Here is a 12,730-nt window from a genome sequence, read left to right as displayed (position 1 = left end):
AAAAGCGTAAAGTTAATTTTGATGATTCTCTGCAATCTACTAGTGACCTCTATTTTGTAAGCAATAGGGCAATGTTTTTTGTGTGTTTGTTTTTTTTGTCAGATATTATGTAACTAAGAAAGCAGTGTGGAGTTGGATAAAAATAAATATCTGAACCTTAATTACAATATGTTACTAACTTTCTAACAGTAGGTGTATCAGTTTGTTCATCTCTAAAACAGTAGTTATGTCTTCCTTATCTGCTTCAGGAGGGTTGCTGTTGACTGAATTGTGTCCCCCTCAAATTCATATGTTGAAGCCCTAGCCCATAATTTGTTCTTTTTTTTAAAAAAAAAATGTGTGTGTGTGTGTGTGTGTGTGTGTGTGTGTAACTATTATACTTTAAGTTCTGGGATATATGTGCAAAACATGCAGGTTTGTTAAATAGGTATGCACCTGCCATGGTGGTTTGCTGCACCCATTAACCCATCATCTAGGTATTTCCCCTAATGCTATCTTGCCCTAAGCCCCTCACCGCTTGACAGGCCCCAGTGTGTGATGTTCCCCTTCCTATGTCCATATGTTCTCATTGTTCAACTCCTACTTATGAGAGAACATATGGTGTTTGGTTTTCTGTTTTTGCGTTAGTTTGCTAAGAATGATGGTTTCCAGCTTAATCCATGTCCCCGCAAAGGACAGGAACTCATCCTTTTTTATGGTTGCACAGTACTCCATGGTGTATATGTGCCACATTTTCTTTATCCAGTCTATCACTGATGGGCATTTGGGTTGATTCCAAGTCTTTGCTATTGTGAACAGTGCTGCAGTAAACATATGTATGCATGTGTCTTTATAGTAGAATGATTTATAATCCTTTGGGTATATACCCAGGAATGGGATTGCTTGGTCAAATGGTATTTCTGATTCTAGATCATTGAGGAATTGTCACAGTGTCTTCCACAATGGCTGAACTAATTTACGTTCCCAATAACAGTGTAAAAGCATTCGTATTTCTCCACATCCTCTCCAGCATCTGACGTTTCCGGACTATTTAATGATCCCCATTCTAACTGGTGTGAGATGGTATCTCATTGTGGTTTTTATACAGCATTTCTCTAATTTGACTGTTCTTGGACATGGGGCTTTTAGGAGGTAATTAAGGTTAAATGGAGCCATAAAAGTGGGGTTCTAATCCAATAGGACTAGCGGCCTTAAAGGGAAGGAAGAGAGACCAATCTCTTTACACATGCACCCATACACAGAGGAAGGCCTTATGAAGGCACAGTAAGGAGGAGGCTGTCTGCAAGCCAGGAAAAGAGCCCTCATCAGAAACTGAGTCAACCAGTACCTTGATCTTGGACTTGCTAGCCTCCAGAACCATGAGAATTAAATTTTGTTTAAGCCACCCAGTCTATGGTATTTTGTTATGGCAGCTGAGGCAGACTAATAAAAAGGTGTTCTCCATATCAAATGAGACCACACTAAAAGTGCTTTAAAAAATAAAGCTCTATGCAATTGTAAAGGCTATTAATCATTTTTACATTTGATTGTTTGCAAGAGATTAAGTAACTTAAAGTAGTAATTATTTCAGTATTTCAGTAACCCCACAACACAAATGTATTGTGTTGATGTTCCATTGCTGTTTCCTGGACCTAAGTTTTTGCTGCAGATGGAAGGTCCAAGGAAGCCTGGAATTCCACCTAAATTTGTAACAGGAGCATCTACTCTATTGTTTAAACCAAGTGTTCTTTGGGTCAAAGACGGCAACCAAAGATGGGAAGCATTTGCCTTTGTTTTTAAAGGCATGTTATATTTCCTGTATACTTGTACTGTTTTTCTAGAAGTAAATAATTTTTAAGAAGAAAACAAAAAACAAACAAAAAAACCCTACTAAAATCCACTCCACACCCCAGTAAAATTTCCTTTAGCTGTCTTACTAGTCTCTTGTTCACCTGCTGAGAGTGCTTCCCTTTGTTCTGTGATGTGAATGCCCGAAATTTAATTATATTTAATAACTGCCTGTTCAAAATTTATTAGTGAGTTACATAATTTTAAAGTAGATAAAAAGGTTATACAATATTTTGAACTCACCATGGTTTTCTATTAAAGTATATCAGATATTATACCAGTTCATATTTATTGGGTACCAGTAGTCTATTAGACTGTCCTTAAGATCCAAAGATAAGGATCTTAAGGCCCAGTGGTCAGAGATCCTTCCTCTATCTCTGCATGTCTACTGGATAGCTTATGCAGAATCTATCTGTATGCTAAGTAATTTCTGAACAAAACAATTTAATTTCCACATTCTATGTAAAGTATAGTAGGCTATATGCTATTCAGATATTCCTAATTAAAAAAAAAATTGTCTAAAATTCTCATGAATGGGGACAAAAATTTTAATCACATTTTAATGTCTTACTCAGAAGGACCAGGGTTGTTTGCTAGCATTGAAAGATTAAACACTGTTTCGGATTTAAGGAATGGGGGTAATAATTGACACTTAAATCCTATTTAGGGGAAAAACAGGTATAATAAATTTATAATGGAGTTACCTGTATTCCAGGGTATCTTATAGATAGTTTAAGAATTTTTAAATCAATCAAAGCAAATCAGACAAGGCAGAAATAATGACAAGATGAATCAGCTTTCTTAATCTTACCTATCTTGAACACCTGTAATATATTAATTGTACAAAAAGACAACCTATTCAAATAGATCCATGATGCCATTTTTATTTAAAAATAATAAATTAGAAATTACTTGCAAATATAACTGCCAATCTACTGGGAAACTGTTGTTATTCTCACATTGTTACTATTTCATGTGCAACCATTGCTATTATTCCACCTACTCAAAAAGTGGCTTTCACAGTTTTATTACTATTTTTTCTTCATCTCTATGCATAGGAACTTTAGAGTAGCTATCTATTTCTTGGTTAAAAGATTAGCTTAGACCATATCTCATGGTAAATAGGAAAAGAGAATACACAAAAAGGGTTAGTACCTTGCCCGAGGTCAGAGTTACAAGGAGTATATTAAAATATTTTCATATTCTGTGGCTGTCTAAATATCTGTATGTTGACCTGATTATTCTATACCATGGGCACAAACAGTCCAAGTTCCTTTAGGGATTCTGGTTTTGAAAAACTAGTATCAGATGAAAAAGGTAACATACTGTATGATTTCCGTTACATGAGATGTAACTGGCAAAACTACCCTATGATGTTGGGGGAAATGGGGAGTCAGTGGTAACTGGAAAAAGTCATAAAAGGCTTTCTGGGTTGGGCACCATGGCTCATGCCTGTAATCCCAACACTTTGGGAGGTCGAGGTGAGTGGATCACCTGAGGTAGGGAGTTTGAGACCAGCCTGACCAATATGGTGAAACCCCATCTCTAATAAAAATACAAAAATTAGCCAGGCTTGGTGGCATGCACCTGTAGTCCCAGCTGCTCGGGAGGCTGAGGCAGGAGAAGTGCTTGAACCCAGGAGGTGGGGGCTGCAGTGAGCCAAGATCCTGCCACCGCACTCCAGCCTGGGTGACAGAGCAAGACTCTGTCTCAAAAACAAACAAACAAACAAACAAACAAATGAACAAACAAACAGGCTTTCTGGTTAAATGGGTGTGTTCACTGTGCAAATCTATCAAGCTACACACTTAGATTTATGCACTTCTCTGTATGGATTATATATTTTTAAGTTTTAAAGATAGTGTGTTGAGACTCTATTTATGGCTACACTTTAAATTGAAATAAGAAAATAAAAGGATAAAAAGAATAGACTGATAAAGTGAGTATTCTTTAAAAGGTTGGTAATCTAACAATTTCTGAAAAAGGCTAGGGGTGATTAACTCAGGGGAAAATTGGATCCCTGGAGAACTGTATAATGAGCAGACGTGGTACACACAAGTGAAAGGTGAATCTAAATGTGGGCGGTGGGGGGTGACCAAGATCCTTTGTTGAGAGGCAGGTGTCCAGGAATGGGGCAACAGCAAATTCCCTCTCCTCAAACCCCACTACAATTACAAAGAAGGAGCACAAACAAATCAATGTTTTTTTTTTTTTTTCTTTTTAAACAATGATCTCTGCTTGTCTACCATTGTGGTTATAATTAAAAAACTTAATTCTTCCCATCCTCTAAAGTAACTTACAGGAACCTGTAATTAGCTTTAATAATTGTCTACTAATCAGGCATGGCATTTTCAAAACAGATAAATTAGTATTCTTTTGTAGTATTACATATTATAAATATTTTTCTCTGGTAATAAAACATTTTAATAGGTATCTAGAAAGGTAAATCCTATCTCTTAAAATTCCCCTATTAACATGACACTACTAAAAGCGTTGGGAAAACATAAACTGATTTAGAGAGTGATTTAATTAAACGAACAGATCCAAGACATTAAATCTGGAATTTTTGATACATAATGGTAATAAGCATTTTTTTTTTTTTTTAAACACAGCCATTTGGAAAGAAAAAGCATTGTCTGGCATATGGTGTACTATTACAGTGACTCCAATGATACTAAATGATTCCTTATTCTTTTGAAGTAAATGGGTTCAACTTTTTCTAAGGTATCTAGGAACACTAAGGTCTGTTCATAACATGTGCTGTGCTCATAAGCTTAGCCAACTATGGAGACAAGAAAAACTTCCAAATCTATTTACATACAGAAGTCAGTACATTATAAAGAGAGGTTCTTGAGAAATATAATGTTAAAAATCAAATAATGTATGTGGTTACTTGAAAAAGAATCTTTCAACCTTTAGAAGTACAGGCCCTTCTGACCTTGTGTTCTATTGGATTTGTCTGACAACAAGAGGTGAAAGAATTCTGTGGCTCCATTGTCTCAACAGTGGGATCTAAGAAAACACTGGCAGGACTCATCAGAGAGGTTTATGAGCCTGCAATTCAAAGAGATTAAAAGGAAAATCTACGGAGATTCTTTCACACTGAAGAATAACATTAAATAACTATTAGCAGCTTGGTTCAGTAAAGCTTACTAGAGCTCTCGCTGGGTCATTCACAACTTTCTAAAAGAGGAAAGGTTTTTTTTTCAGCTCCATTTGGGAATCAATAAATATTTCTTACTTCTTACAAGACAATGGAATTCCTGTCTTTTTAAGCTTCCTCCTAATGATAGTAAAATTTCTAAAACAACTCTTTGTTTCATGCCTAAATAATTACACTTCCTAATCCCAGGAAACCTTTTCTATCTGTAGCTACAATTTGAAAAATAAAGTAAAAATAAAAAATAACAGCAACAAAAAGCTACAGGGGAGAGGAATTTAACTTTATTCATTATGGCTGAGACATTTCGAAGTCTCATTCAACCCCTTAGTGACCAAAAGATCAAGTCCACCTGCAGCTCTGTCCATATTATTCATGTGAGGCAATGTCAGGTTATTCACATGATCATCACAAACCCACAATGCTCTCATTTAAAATTAGCCCACTGTGTTTATTTTTATGCCATTTCAAATGTTTAAAGTTTATTTCAAACTAAAGACATCTGTGTGTAAGTTACAAATAAACAGCAGTTTTTCTCCTTTAGGTCTCAGTATCTTACTATCTTAAAACCAAGTAGTTTAATTTTAAACCATCACCTCATTCTTAGAAAAACACTTCAATATACATAATTAAATTTTTTATGTAAGAACTAACCGGAACATAATCAGTTTCCTTGTCTTTAACATGCCTCTGTTCTTGAAAAATTCTGTACCTTGCTTGATAAGAGATTGAGAAACAGGCAATATTTAATTTGAAGCCTGTTCTTTTAAGTCATAAACCTTACAATCCTTTCCCAGATGAAACTGAAGAGTTATGATTACAAGGCTTTCCACACTGAAGAAAAAATACAAACTTGGGACCTGATTATGAACTTGAGTAACTGTGGAGCTTTTATAAACTGTATGTAAATCCAGTGGTCATTGAAGGCACCAAATGAAAACCAGAAACTGATTTTTTTTTTTTTTTGCTTCAATACAAAACAGGTAAAAGACCAGCAGAAGTAGTCCTGGTCTCTTGTTCTGACCCTCAAATATCCCTCATACATGGCTATTTGGAACTACAAATAGTGGATTATACACAACTCATATAAAACTTGGAAGCCTAGCACAGTGATTGAAGAAAAAAATGGCTTTGAAATCCCCCCACACATCAACTACTTTATGTGACCTTAGTCAAATTACTTAACCTGAGTCTTAGATTCAGTCTCTGAAAAACAGATATTAATACCTTCCTTACAAGGTTGTTAAACAATGTTTAAAAGAATTACCACAATTCCAGTGCTTAATAAAATGACAGTTATTTTAAAACTGCTGTTATCTCTCAGTGTTTGTGTTGGCATCTACACCAGACCATAAGAAAATGACTAAAATCCAATCCATTATTGGTAGGAGAAAAATGCCTCAAGTACCACAGTGGAGGAAAGCAGCAACTCTTGATTTTACATTGATAAAAGTGTTGAAGTCTGATGTACTTTCTTATTGTAGGTCCCAATAAAATGGACACATTTTTATCAAAGTCACAGTCTATATAATTTTTCAGTCCTTCCAAAATATCAAACATTAACCAAATGACAGGAACCAGAGGAAAAAAGTTCAAAATAATTATGTGGCTTTAGTTCAGAGGGCACAAATGATGATGGACTAGAATACCAGCAGGCTCCGGTGGGTGGCAGGGAGTTAGGGATAGGGGAGATGCTAAGACCTAAGTTGGACTTCGAACAAAGAATAAGAATCAGAACAGGAGAGTGGTTCTGATTAATAACAAATAGTATAAACAGATGTGTGCCTGGGAGCCCCTAAATGGACCAGAGGACAAAATTCATATAAAGTTTGAAACAGGTAATGAAGTCGGAAAAAGTAGCAGGGACAAGCTTAAAAGCTTCTGTCCCATTTAAATTCCAGATGAATGGGTAGGTGTTGTTTTCGGAGGGTATAGGGTTATAAATGTTCTTAGAGGAGTGAGAATAAAGAAAGCTGCTAGATCAATCAAAATGTAAAGTACTGTGGGAGAAGGCACAACAGAGAATGGAAGGCCAATTAGCAGTGATGGAAATAATCTGGGTATGTGTTATAATCTGGGGATGGACTACTGTGGTAGCGGTGATAATAAAAAGCTCACACAGGGGAAACAACATTTAAAAAGAACAAATGTCAACTCGTATTTCTGATTCATTGACTGTAAATGGAGCAAAGTAGAAGTAACCAGAGTGTAATATGAAACCAAGGTTGAAGAAAAAATAAGAAAGGTGACTCAGTCAGTCTTGATTTTGGACACACTGATTTCAATTGGGTCAAGTAACCAAGTGGAAGTTGGGAGAGAGGTTAAAGTTGGAAACAAAAACTTCCTAAAATCTTACACTTCTCCATTATTAAATCAGAACTCCCAAGTGTGTTCAAATGTCACAGAATTGTAAGTATAATCTTGCCCATAGTTTTCTATAGCATTATTTGAATCTAGCCAAATTTTTATTCAAAACCAATGAGAAATGATCTTAAAATACATTTTCATTGCAAGAACAGTTATTTGCATTCAAGTAAAAGTAGCAAGTAATGTGAGTAGTCATCTTCTTACAAGTAAGCTGGGGCCAGGGAACCTGCAAAAAAGTTTTATCTATATACTCTCTTCTCCCACTCAAGATAAAGCCAGTTCCCCACTGTCTAGATGAATTTTCTGCATCATTTCACATTATTACTTTTCTCAGAAACGCTCACCAAAAAAAAAAAAAAAAAAAAAAAAAAAAAACCCTGATGCTTATCTCCCAAGTTTTACCTGAAGCAAATTTTTACAACCAAGTTTGAAATTCCTAAAATCAAATGGAAATATTATGACCGTAAATGGAAACCCTAATCTCACTAATTCAAGTATTTTGTAAAGGTCAGCTTTAGGACATAATTACACAAATATCTACTAGCCTTAAGTCATTATTCCTAACAGTTAACCAAAATTCATATCATCTACATCCTTCTCTCTTACAGAGCTTCTATAACATTAACATGCTTTACAGGAAGGATTCTTATTTTGAGTTTAAGAAATTACATGTTGATTTATCTGACACATGTTGGTGAGGTTTAAGGTATGTTCTTCATTTGTTTTCAGATTTACTTATCTTCCATTCCATTCATTTGCTTCCATTTATTTGCTTATCTTCCCAAATATTTACCCTAATAAAAGGATGGCATAAACTGTGTAATACAAACTAGAAATGACCTCTTGTATCTACCTAAGCAGAGTAACTGATTAGCTTTGAGCAAAGGCACACTCACTTTACAGTGTCTGGCCCAACCCCCTCCGAGCCAGGCTTTTTGGGTATCCTTATGTAGAGTGAAGGTTCCACATTACCAAAATAATTCACTAACAGAGAACCAAGATATATCTTAATATAAAATAATGTATCAGCAAGGATTCCAAACACAATCTATTTTTTAAAAAACACTATTTAATCTGAGTAACTTTATTTGAAGGTTTGTTACTCTCTAGATCACAGAGAAGTATCTTCACTCATAAGCTGTGTCACTCTATAGAGCCACTAAGACATCAGAGATCTGTGTGACTTTCACATTACAAAGCCACTGAATCATGACAACTGTTATTTTCCCATGATATACTTCTGATGTGTTTTTAGTGTGCTTAATATATAAGGACAACTCCCCACAAGATTTATAAAGGCACCAAAATCTATTCAACAGATATTATTCATGTGAACATTTTATAAATCCTGAAAGGGTTTTCCAAAGTGCTCATCTGGTTGAAATGCAAAGCCTCATCTTAAATAACTACATGCCTTTCAAGGGAACACTGGAAGCAGCCTTTGGAAGCATCCTCAGAGACAATAAGGTAAATATCCCAACTGGAACTAATTGATTAAATTCACTAGTTAACATTGCTTTCAAAATGTATAATCTCTAGGAACTAATTATTACTCATCCTTTTCTTAAATTTACTTTTCTTTAGCCTGGCCCACATTGTCCTAAAATGTCAACTAAGCATACGGAAGTAGAAAGGAGGGAGAAACAAACATATGTGCAATACTTTAGGTTATCTGCCCTGGAGTATTATCTTTTCTTTATTGGAAAGAATACATTTGATCATTTCTTTTGAGAAGCAAAAAACTATGGATGTCAAGTGCTCCTTTAAATTATCTTTTAGATAAATATCTGGCTGTGGGCAATATTGATGAGGCTTTCCTTAAGACAGAGCACCAATATGGAGCTGTTAAACACGAGAAAGCATTCAAGACCAGCCAATAAAGCATTTCCTACCTTCTTTCCAAGTATTGCACAGCTCAATTTTATTTTACACTGCAAGTTAATGGTGGGCAGGAAACAAACATATTTAAAGTGCACTCTATGAAAAGAAAGGTTTACAATGAACTGTCACCACATGTAGAAAAAGTTCTGTGTAACAAAGCTATTTCCATGTCCCCAGGGGATGACCCAGAAAAAAAGAGTGCTTTGACCTGGTTATAAAAAACTCTCTCTCTCTTGGTAACCTATCCTGTTCTTTAACAAATTATTACTCTCAAAGGTTTTCCTTCTAGCAAACCTAAATCCTTAGTTAGAGAAGTTCAAGTTCATTTCCCTTCTTTTGGGAGCCATTTTACTGAAGATGAGTCAAGAAGAAAAACTTAATAATGATATTCAAAAGAAATAACAATATGAAAGTAGGTTTATTATACGGGCTTTGAAAAATAGCTCTTGTATGAAAGGTTTAAAAATGCAAGTTATATTTGGATACTCTTCTTACTTAAACAGGTCAACCTCCATTTAAAATGGAAACAAAGAAGTCTCAGTATTTGTAGCCTCTGGTAAAGGAGGAAATATTTAGTACTTAAATCTGAGGTACTCAAGTGTCATGAAAAGTTGTCCTTCTAAAACAGCTGAATTCAGTAATATGCTGCCTGAAAAGCTTGAAGGGTAAACTGATACTGTATAAATTCCAAACTATTTATCTGAATCATGAATCAGGTCCAACTCTCACAGTATTTGGTTTGTCTAAACTTCATTGTGACCTCATCTATGACCTACAGGAGTACTCTGTGACACAGTAGGCCACAGGCACTTCTATTAAGAGCTTAAAACTAGGACTCAAAGTTCAAAAGAAATTCACAGTTCCAAGGACCTTTCAAAGACAAAGAAAAAGGCATGAATATGTTGATTATTTGTCTTCTGACATCTCTTAAACCTTCCTTCATGCAATTCTATGCTCACTTTTAACTTGGTTTCCTATTTCTTTCTGTTTCTGGCCTAGCCCTCCCTGGAGCTTCTCGAGAGAATATTTTTATGATTCCTGACACCCTCCTACCTCTTTCTCTTTAGAGAGCAGGCTTCTAGTCAACTTCACTAATATGTTCTTAACAGTACATAGGCTGTGTAGTGGCATAAAGGTACAGCAACACTGAAAGTATATACCCTATATTCTTTAGGGTTAACATTGTGTGAATTATTCTTATCATAAGCAAACTGGCATCCTACATGGTAGGATGTGCAAAAACACATGAAAGAATCATCATCTCCAGTAGACCGTAGTGGCTTTAGGAACATAGATTTCTTCTAAAACACAACACATTTATGTGCATCAGTTTCAATTCTTTTATAGAAATTATGTGACCCAAGGTTAAAAGTATACACCTATGGGTAGAACTTATCAAATGAAGCCACCTCTACATTCTTTTGCAAGAAATACAAACATATTTAAAAAATAAATGCATTAGACAGATGCTCATTATGCACCCAGCAAAAGCAGAACTCAATATTCAAGCTGTATTTGAAAATTAATCCAAATTATTTGCAAGGCTGAAGAACTCCTGTCCATAGGCCAGTGCTGAAAGACAGCCTATCACTTAATGAAACTGCAGTCCATCAGTTTCTTATATTTAAGAAAATATTAAGCTCATCAGTCTTTTAAAAAGTAGTAAGGCCTTAGAGTTGATTAGTACTACAAATAAGTCACTCTTATAAACAAATACTCCAGTACATAAATAGTTCAAGTCTTTCCACACAATAGTATCACACACAGCCTATAAGAAACACTTTTGTTTGCGGAAATCCCTCTGAAAATAAATAGGGAAGTCTTACAAATATCGCTGGCTTTATCTTATAATGCTGTGTTTTAAAAATGAAGTCTCGCTTTCTCAAATCAAATTTTCATAACCTTAGTAGTAACAAAGCCTCAAAATCATTTTGTGAGGTTTGATGGTGTGCCACTGTAGGGCATGGGAGGGGATTCAATAAGCAACTACAGAGGCAGTCAGATTTTATCAACACATCCTAGTCGATGCTGAGCCTGATGTGCTATTGGAGAGAACGACTGAGTGTTTTCCCCACGGGCTGTAACTGATTATTGACTCCTCCCATTAGCATGTGGGGTACATATTGAAGGTTCAAACACAAGGCTGAGGGACTCCTGTCCCTAGGCCAGTGCTGAGAGACAGCCTATCACTTCGTGTAACTGCAGTCCATGTGTGACAAACCTGACCTACATTTCTCTCTCTCTTTCTCACAACAGCTTGTCACTGTTTTAAGAAGCTGTTTTCTAAAAAGCATAACAGAAATGACTTTTTAAATTGCTTAGGTAATGTGCATTCCTAAAATATCATTTATACCAATCATAAGGAATAGTTTATCCTGAAGATAATCATGAAACCCAGTCTAAAATGAGCTGAAAGGCAGCAGAGTGCTTTATGATGTCATCCTATCTATAGTGTCTTCATTTGGATTGTCATTTATACTGTATAGTCTTAAAAGTAACTAAAATTTTAATCCATATGCATTTAATAAAAAAATTTTTAAACATATCAAGCATATTAATTAGAATGTGTAATCAAACATTTTTCAAATGTTATAAAAAGTAGCTTTCAAGGCTTCACAAGAAGGCACATCCTAGTAGTTTTAACTTCTCAATGGATACACAATAATCACTGCTAAGAATAGGGCATAATTAAAAACAGTGATGGAGGGGAGGAATAAAGGCAACAATAATGCCTGGTGCAAATGCTGGAAAATGCTTCCCGGGAATGGCTGCAGACTGTGCTTCTAAGAGCTGCCAATATGCTGTGGCTCCTCAACACAAGTACCTACCACACCGCTGCAGATCATACTCTCTTTTTGTCTCTTCATTCCCTAGAATTTTCCATGCCTGATCAATTTCGATGAACTTCTGTACACGTTCCTCCACTGTTCCTGCTGGTACATCTGTACTTTGTTTATCTGGATGATACTGCCAATCAAAAATAAGGGTAGGGGAGAGCTGAGATTAAAAAAAAATATATAAATCTTAGCTTTAGTTACGAAGGTAATGAGAAGATGAAAACTAAATGCCAAGGCAATGAAACAACAGTGTTGGGTACAGGAGACAACTGCCAGGTTAATTAGACCACTGGAGTAGCTATAAATCCACCAGTGACATGATCTGTCACAACGTGCAAAGACAGCATTTTCTGGATAATTTGCTCACGGAATCATTGGTCTCATGGACAATTTACCTAGAGAGGATGACTAACACAAATAGAAATAGGTACGTGCAGAGGAGCAGGACATGAAACAGGAAGAGCACAAACTAGGCAGAGAATGAAGCTTTCCTTATACAATGTGCTTGGTTATAGATAGCATTATAAAATTGACTACTAGTTTTTCCTGATGAAATTAGATTATACAATCATAATTTTAAATAAACATATATCTAATTATAAACATGACAACTTTCATCTTCTTCCCCAACCCTGAAGATTTTAAAGTTATAAATCCC

The 12,730-nt window shown here is 35.5% G+C and overlaps 1 protein-coding gene across 4 annotated transcripts in view; it reads right to left on the bottom strand.

Annotated features, from left to right (window-relative positions):
* The window catches only part of DNAJC24 (DnaJ heat shock protein family (Hsp40) member C24), an 84,377-nt gene that overhangs the window by 32,074 nt on the left and 39,573 nt on the right, over positions 1 to 12,730 (bottom strand). For all 4 annotated transcript variants that reach the window (XM_039471182.2, XM_074401281.1, XM_003919954.4 and 1 more), the window contains exon 3: positions 12,064 to 12,202. In XM_039471182.2, coding sequence (XP_039327116.1) covers positions 12,064 to 12,202 — 139 coding nt within the window. The remainder of the gene's footprint in view (positions 1 to 12,063; positions 12,203 to 12,730) is intronic.

This window comes from Saimiri boliviensis, chromosome 6 (genome assembly GCF_048565385.1).
Source record: "Saimiri boliviensis isolate mSaiBol1 chromosome 6, mSaiBol1.pri, whole genome shotgun sequence".
NCBI lineage: Eukaryota > Metazoa > Chordata > Mammalia > Primates > Cebidae > Saimiri > Saimiri boliviensis.
This window is presented reverse-complemented; position numbering and strand designations above follow the sequence as displayed.